This window comes from Artibeus jamaicensis, unplaced genomic scaffold (assembly GCF_021234435.1).
Source record: "Artibeus jamaicensis isolate MK-2021 breed Jamaican fruit bat unplaced genomic scaffold, CSHL_Jam_final scaffold_474, whole genome shotgun sequence".
Taxonomy (NCBI): domain Eukaryota; kingdom Metazoa; phylum Chordata; class Mammalia; order Chiroptera; family Phyllostomidae; genus Artibeus; species Artibeus jamaicensis.
In genome coordinates, this window is record NW_026522046.1 from 3361920 (window position 1) to 3370408 (window position 8489).

At 49.9% G+C, this 8489-nt stretch overlaps 1 protein-coding gene across 6 annotated transcripts in view; it reads left to right on the forward strand.

Moving 5' to 3' along the window:
- BCL6 (BCL6 transcription repressor) overlaps window positions 1-8017 on the forward strand; it is a 50442-nt gene extending 42425 nt beyond the window's left edge. For all 6 annotated transcript variants that reach the window (XM_037131732.2, XM_037131733.2, XM_037131731.2 and 3 more), the window contains 6 exons: window positions 263-1234; window positions 1632-1819; window positions 3228-3395; window positions 4435-4565; window positions 4672-4809; window positions 6813-8017. In XM_037131732.2, coding sequence (XP_036987627.2) covers window positions 263-1234; window positions 1632-1819; window positions 3228-3395; window positions 4435-4565; window positions 4672-4809; window positions 6813-6956 — 1741 coding nt within the window. In that variant the 3' untranslated portion in view covers window positions 6957-8017. The remainder of the gene's footprint in view (window positions 1-262; window positions 1235-1631; window positions 1820-3227; window positions 3396-4434; window positions 4566-4671; window positions 4810-6812) is intronic.
- The last annotated feature ends 472 nt before the right edge of the window (window positions 8018-8489 follow it).

The window sequence follows — 8489 nt, forward strand, 5'->3', positions numbered from 1 at the left end:
ACAAGATGGTGTGTAAACAGGCACAGATTGTATGGGTAAAACTCTCTCCTCTTCTCTGGGCCTTATGTCCCCAACTCTGGGCTAGATTGCTAGGTTTCAAGCAGAAATGCCTTGTAATTGCACATATTTCCCCACTGCAGAGCCACATCTTCGTCCAGCTGACCCAAGCACACCTGTGGTCACATAGGCCAGTGTCACTTGGAAGATGGTCTGATTAGTAGTTCTCATCTGGAGGCCGTTGTCTTCTGTTTTTCTCCTGCAGTGAAGCAGAGATGGTCCCTGCCATCAAGCCTCCCCGTGAAGAGTTCCCGAACAGCCGGATGCTGATGCCCCAAGAGATCATGGCCTATCGGGGTCGGGAGGTGGTGGAGAACAACCTGCCGCTGAGGAACGCCCCTGGGTGTGAGAGCAGAGCCTTTGCCCCCAGCCTGTACAGTGGTCTGTCCACGCCGCCAGCCTCTTACCCCGTGTACAGCCACCTCCCCGTCAGCAGCTTCCTCTTCTCCGACGAGGAACTGCGGGATGCCCGGATGCCCGTGGCCAACCCCTTCCCCAAGGAGCGGGCCCTCCCCTGCGATAGTGCCAGGCCAGTCCCAGGGGAGTACAGCCGGCTGGCCATGGAGCTGTCCCCCAGTGTGTGCCACAGCAACATCTACTCACCCAAGGAGGCGGCCCCAGAGGAGGCACGGAGTGACATGCACTACAGTGTGGCTGACGGCCCCAAGCCGGCGGCCCCTTCAGCCCGGAATGCCCCGTACTTCCCCTGTGACAAGGCTGGCAAGGAGGAAGAGAGACCTTCCTCAGAGGATGAGATTGCCCTGCATTTCGAGCCCCCCAATGCACCCCTAAACCGGAAGGGTCTGGTTAGTCCGCAGAGCCCCCAGAAGTCTGACTGCCAGCCCAACTCACCCACGGAGTCCTGTAGCAGCAAGAATGCCTGCATCCTTCAGACCTCTGGCTCCCCTCCAGCCAAGAGCCCCACCGACCCCAAAGCCTGCAACTGGAAGAAATACAAGTTTATTGTGCTCAACAGCCTCAACCAGAATGCCAAACCAGAGGGGCCCGAGCAGGCTGAGCTGGGCCGCCTTTCACCTCGAACCTTCACAGCCCCACCAGCCTGCCAGCCACCCATGGAGCCTGAAAACCTTGACCTCCAGTCCCCAACTAAGCTCAGCGCCAGTGGGGAGGATTCCACCATCTCACAGGCCAGCCGACTCAATAACATCGTCAACAGGTGATTTCACAGGCCATCCAGGTCTGGGCTGAGGGCGTCACCTGGCAGGGTTCCAGGATCACTTCTTCTGGTGGGTGCAGGGGCTGTGCTATTGTCTTGCCTGAGATGCCTCCACTGGAGGTGTGGAGTAAGTGCCTAATGATTGAATTAACCTAAGTAAAGAAGAATATTAAGCATCTGAATATTTTTTCATAGCAAGTGAAAGAATTCCCTCCTGTGGTAGAAGGGCATTCCCTGTGGTCTTGGTGTGGCAGGGGATGTTCATTCTGGCTGTGGACTGAGGGAGGCTGCAGCCTGCAGTTCCGAGGGGAAGAAACTTAGTCCGGGGATGGGGACTAGGGGAGGGCTCGGCTCTGCTCCAGTTCCAGGTGCTGAGGCCCTTTCCTTCCGCCCCCAGGTCCCTGACAGGCTCTCCCCGGAGCAGCAGCAGCGAGAGCCACTCGCCCCTCTACCTGCATCCCCCCAAGTGCACGTCCTGCGGCTCGCAGTCCCCGCAGCACTCGGAAATGTGCCTCCACACTGCTGGCCCCACGTTCCCCGAGGAGATGGGAGAGACCCAGTCTGAGTACTCAGACTCCAGCTGTGGTGAGTCCCTTCCCACCCCCCATGCACTCCCCCCACCCTCTGGCCAGGGAGAAGGCTGGCCCCCACCTCCACTCCGCAGGGTTTGTCTTCCATCTTATTTATGCTGTTGTCACTGATTGGGAGGAACTCATAATTGGAACTTCATCAGCACCAGCTGATCACCCCACTCTTGACCTCTTAGGGAACTAGGCTCACCAAAGCAGGAGATGGGGTGTTAGAGTTAACCTGGGGTAACAGAGAATGACCAAACAGACTTTTCAGCATCATTGCAGAAAAGGTAGCTTGTGGGCTGGCTGTAACTCCCAGAGATTCTCAGCCCCTCCAGACCTCAACTTCTGGGGCAGGATCTGTGCACGTGTCAGTGGCCCTGCGGGGCTGTCCACCGCGTAAGGGGAGCATGCTCACTGATGGGTTCCTGCATCTCCCCTAAGTCCTAGTGAGCCTCTGGAACAGACTGGGTATTCAGCAGATGTTAGCTGAATTAGATTAGTTAACCTAAATTATTCCATTGGAATTTCTGGGTAGGCTATCTTTGACATCCCCAGTTTTTACCAGATGAAAAACTCTGTTTTCTTGCATCTCTAGCCACAGTAATACACCCCAGTAATATCGAATTAGGGCTGAGCCATTACGATGTGTGTTTTTCAAATTGTTACAACAAGGGGAAAAAGTTACACTGAGAAGTTTGGCACAGGGTCGTGGACCTGTAGTTGAGAGCACTGTCCCCGCCAGTCCCCTGGGCTCATTTGCCCTTGGCCTGCACTCTGCTTCCTTCTCTCTGGGCCTCTGTTTCTGCTTCCACCATTATCTCTGTTCTCCTCGTCTCACCAAAGTGTTTGGGAGACACGAAATGCAGATCGGTGCAAGGGTGACCGTGTTTGTCATTAATCTTCCCAATGACTTCAAAGTATTATTGCATCTGATTAATATCTTACATTCCTGTGATGCTTTGTGTCTTATCATGTGCTCCTGTGAAGTAGGTAGAACAGGGGTTCATTATCCTGATTTTAAAGATAGAGACACAGACAGAGGCTCAGGGACTTGAAAGGTCTCACTGAGGGCATATGGATGCAAATAAGACTATGAACTGATAAGAGAAATAGTTCTCAGTGCTCTCCAGCAAAGGAAGAGCCCTGCTGAGCTTTCCTCCAGCTGGTCTTGGCCATATGGGTACCTGCTGGTTTGAGCTTCCCTTCTGTACCTTAATGTTCCAATTTGTCTCCTTTCTCCTTTGGGACTGAGACTGTAAATGCTAAGGAAAACAAAATTCCCACAGGTCCTTTGCTCGGGGCTCCCATGTGTGTTGGGTGGGCAGGGGCACTGGGGGTGCATACAGAGGTGAGGGGGCCTTGGAGGCCTCCCTCCCTCCCTCATGCTGACGGTGGTGTCCCCTCCCCTCCTCTGACAGAGAATGGGGCCTTCTTCTGCAATGAGTGTGACTGCCGCTTCTCTGAGGAGGCCTCCCTCAAGAGGCACACGCTGCAGACCCACAGTGACAAACCCTACAAGTGTGACCGCTGCCAGGCCTCCTTCCGCTACAAGGGCAACCTCGCCAGCCACAAGACCGTCCATACGGGTATGGTCCTGCCCCAGCCCACCTGAGCTCGCCAAGGTCACTGGGGTCAGGACAGAGAGAGGATTCCAGAGAACGCAGTCTGGGGGCTTGGTACCTGGTGGGGTGAGGCAGAGAGCAGGCCCCGTCACGTCTTCACTTAGTGACTCATCTACTCCCTGTGTTCTCTGTCTTTCCTCTGAGTTGCTCTCTCCTACTTCTCTACTCTTGCTGGAGTCAGAAGTGTTAATCCCATTGTCCAGGGGGAGAAACTAAGGCTGAGAGACACAAAGTAGAGTTGGCCTTTGTAAAGCCACAAAGAAAAAAACCAAAAGGCCTCTTGGTTTCCTCTAAGGGCGTATTCCTTATCAACTCGCATTCCTTTACCAGGTAGCTTCTAATAACCTGATTGTTGTCCAGAGTTGACTCTCTTTTGGTATTTTAAATGGCTCCTTTATCCCAGAAACTTTCCATGAAGGAAGGCACAGCCCTTCTGTTGGTTTCCTCTGTCTGAGCATCTGCTCCAACTTGGGCCCCGCCCGTCTGCAAATGGAATCCAGCTGTAGTTGCCACAAGCGGAAAAGTATGTTTGTTCTCAAAGAGAGAAACTAGAGCAGCCCGATTGTATCTCCCTGCTCAGTGGGTTGACTACTGAATGAGTTTTATCCAAGCAAAGAGCTGGAAGGGCCTTACCAGACCATCTAAATTTTGCCCCTCCAGTTCCAGAGGGGGAAACAGAGGCCCAGAGAAGGAGAGTGACTTTCCCAAGTCCCACTGTTAGATAATCCTAATGACAGAGCTGGTCCAAGGCTTCCCGGAACCTTGATCTCCTCCTACCCCACACCCAGCATCGTTTCTACTCTGCTTCTTGACTTTGACCAAGGGATGCTGGGGTGTGTGTAGGGGCAGTGGGCAGGCCAGGATTCAGGTGTCCAGGTCCTCTCTTTGACATCTTCCAAGGGACAGAAAGTCGAAAGGCAGCCCGCTTTGAAATCCCGGGGCCAGGGACTGTGGGGACCTCTACTGAATATAGCTGTCCTTCTTCCCTTTCTCTCGGTAACAGGTGAGAAGCCCTATCGTTGTAACATCTGTGGGGCCCAGTTCAACCGGCCTGCGAACCTGAAAACCCACACTCGAATTCACTCTGGAGAGAAGCCCTACAAATGCGAAACCTGCGGAGCCAGATTTGTACAGGTGAGCAGGGGGCGTGGGGAAAGGACCCCTCAGCTTGTGCATGTGGCTGCGGAGGGGTGTACAGCTCTCCCTGACGGGGCTTCTCATGCTTTGCTCTTCTCTCCAGGTGGCCCACCTCCGCGCCCACGTGCTCATCCACACTGGCGAGAAGCCCTACCCGTGTGAAATCTGTGGCACCCGGTTCCGGCACCTTCAGACTCTAAAGAGCCACCTGCGAATCCACACGGGAGAGAAACCCTACCATGTAAGGGAGCCTTTGTGGCCACTGGCTGACCTGGGAGGAACAGGGAGGTAGAGGGGTGGGGCTGCAGAACTGTTTGCTCCAATCTCAAGCAAACAGCAGGATGATCACTGAACTGGTGATCATAGACCTGGATTTGGGCCTGAGTTCCAAAGTCAACCTGCTTGACCTCGGCCCAGGTCTCAGTGTGCTCATCTTTAAAGTTGGGATATTGGGCTAGGTGATCTGGGTCTTAGGGAAGAGGTCTTGACTATGGATACAGAAGTGGTGGAGTTACTCATTTATTCCACAAATGTTTATTGGGTGCTTAGAACACTCCTTTGTGCTAGGCTTGATGTCTATTTAAGAGGACCTAAGGAGTTTTGGAAGAAGCAACCACAGGAGTAGGAGGAGAACCTGGAGAAGGTGATATAAAATAAAGCAGAGAGGAGGTCATTTCAAGAGGGAGCAGATGGCCAGCAGCCAGATGCCAGGATTACTCATCAGAATCATGGTGCTCCGGAGCACCAAGAATGGTCTAATGAACGGTTAACCCATACCACAAATGTTAACAGTGAAGTGTGGTTATTTTCATTGGCTTGCTTATCAGTCCTTGAGAAAATATCTTACTTGCTGTATGTTCCTGGGCACCATTGATTATCCTCTCAGTGCCTTGATTTCCTCAGCTGTAAAATGAGCCCACACTAGGACTTACCCCACAGAGCTGTAGTAGTCAGTTAATGAATTTGCTAACGTGTGCAGAGTGGTACTTGGCATATAGTAAGGAGATGATAAACATTTGCTATTATAATTATTCCCTAGAAGTTTAAATGCACATGATATCCAGGTTAAGTGTGACCTGCAGAGTGTACTGATTCTGTCCCTAGGAAAGGGACACCCAGGACCCAGAGAGATGACCTGCTCAGGACACACCGCAGAGGGTGGCGTGGATGGGCCCCATTTCTCCTAAGACCAGGGCTCTTTCTACTCACTGCCCCTCCCAGTGTATTTTTTATTTCTCTAAATTTATTTCTGTTTTTACTTTAAAACATATTCTATGAACATATTTTATTACCCTTTTATTTGAGAATAGTTCTAAATTTCTAGGTCAGGTGCAAAGTGGGGTGCAGAGTCCCCATGTGCGCCCGGTGGCCCTGTTGTTAGCATTTCACGTTGGTAACATACAGTTGTCACAACTAGTGGCTGCATCCTGATACGTCGTTATGAACAAGTCCATGCTTTATTTGGATTTTCTTACTTTTTACCTCGATTGTCCTTTTTCTATTCCAGAATTGTGTCCCAGTTACCCCGATTAGTCATTCATTTTGCTTCTAAGTAACTTTTCCACTAAAACTGTGACCATCCATCCATCCATCCATTCAGTCAAAGCAAGAAATAGCTCTACTTGCTGATCGATGCCTTGTTAACTTACCTAAAGGGTGCACACTTAAGAAGGTATAGAACTGCACTTTTGAAGGTGTGTCTTAGGTTTGATAATTTTCATGAATTCAGACTTCTTGCAGTCCATTTGTCCAAAGGTATTTAGATTTAATGCATAATTGCCTAAGAGATTATTCTACTAGATACTAGGAAGATTATAAAGTTTAGTAAAAAGTGGTCACTGCCCTCAAGTCATTTCCAACATGATAAGGCAAGGCTAGAAATCTCACAGAGGTTCAAAGGAAAAAGGGAGTCTTTTCATTCTAGAGAGAGTCAGGGAAGCCTTAATAATGAGGAAAGTTTTCATCTGAACTGCGTTTTTTCATAAGACTTGAACTTGTGGAGTTAAGTCAGGGAAACACAGCTCATGCAGGAGAAAAATATGAGCAACGTTTTGGAAAGCAGGGATGGGACATTTGCACAATACTTACTGGTCCCTTAACAGAAGCCGGATGCAGACGGGTTCTTATCCCGGCCCTGGAAAAGGAAGAGCTGCCGGGTCTCTCACAGGGAAAAGTTCCTTCTCTGGGCCTGACATGTTTCTCGGGTCGATAACAGCTAACAGTTTGCCTCTGGTTTTCCTTCAGTGCGAGAAGTGTAACCTGCATTTCCGTCACAAAAGCCAGCTGCGCCTTCACTTGCGCCAGAAGCACGGAGCTATCACCAACACCAAGGTGCAATACCGTGTGTCCGCCACCGACCTGCCCCCGGAGCTGCCCAAAGCCTGCTGAAGCATGGCGTGCTGACGCTTTCCATCCGAGCCCCTTCTCAGACAGAACCTGCCCAAAGGAAACTGTAACACTTTACAATGTTCATCCCATGACGTAGTGCCTCTTTCATCCAGTAGTGCAAATCGTAGCTGGGCGCGGGGGTGGGGGGAGGGGCGTGGGGACCGGGAGCCTACGCAGCTCCCCTTCCCCCACTGCCGTCAAACATTAAGAAAATAATATTGCTTCTTCTCCTATGTGTAAGGCAAACCATGTCAGCAAAAAGCAGAGTCATTTTGTATATCCAAGCGGGGGAGTATGCAACAGTTCTGACTTGACGTAGTCTGCAAAATGAGGAATGTGTCCGTTTTGTGGGAACAGATGTTTCTTTTGTATGTAAATGTGCTTTCTTTTGAAAGAAGAAATTTAGGTATGTTATCAAACAGAGGGCTTTAATTTTTTTAACCAAAGGTTAAGGAATATATGGCAGAGTTGTAAATATATAAATATATATATAAAATAAATATATATAAACCTAAAAAAGATATATTGAAAATATAAAGTTGTGTTAAAGGCTCGATTTTGTATCTGCAGGCAGACACGGATCTGAGAATCTTTATTGAGAAAGAGCACTTAAGAGAATATTTTAAGTATTGCATCTGTATAAGTAAGAAAATATTTTGTCTAAAATGCCTCCGTGTATTTGTATTTTTTTGCAAGTGAAGGTTTACAATTTACAAAGTGTGTATTTAAAAAAAGAACAAAAAAAGCTGCAGAAGGAAAAATGTGTAGTTCGTTCTGGTTTCCGGTTTGTACAGACCTATACGGCGTGTCCTACGGTGCCTTTTTCATGGAAGTTTTCCACGGTGCACGAGCCCATCCCTTTCTGAAGTGTAGGCAGACACAGGGACTTGGAGTCGTCACTAACTAAGCTCTCTTTGGAAAAGTTTGTCTCATCCATCACATTCTGCGTCATGCTTGTGTTGTAACTACTCCGGAGACAGGGTTTGGCTGTGTCTAAACTGCATTAACGTGTTGTAAAATATAGCTGTACAAAATACAAGAATAAAATATTGAAAAGTCAAGTCAGCTTGTTCAGGGGTCTTTCCTTATATTGGAATTGGGACTTGAATGGATCTGGTTTCCTCTGTTCTTAACCAAGTGGGAAGTGCCTGTGGAGGGCAGCAGCTGCTGGCTGGGGCAGCCTTGGCAAGGCAGAGGCTGGGGCTTGCTCCTGGTAACTGGGCAGGGACCTGTGTTTGGCTTTTAGCACCAGGATGGACCCCAGACCCTGCTCCTGAGGCGTTTTGGTGGGGATTTGGGATAGATCTCTCGCCCCTGGTTCCCTCCTCTTTCTGTCCCCCACCCCACGCCCATACTCAGAGCTCTAGGCTGAGCTTTTCATGACTTCAGTTCCAGCCCCTCTGGGCTTTGGAGAGTCTGCCCATTCTGGGACAGGAGAGGGTTCGTTTTGCTTCCTGGCTTCATAAACAATTTCTCTCTGCTTGGGTCCAGGGAGATGGAAGGAAGGTCTCTGGCCCAAGCCATACATTTCTC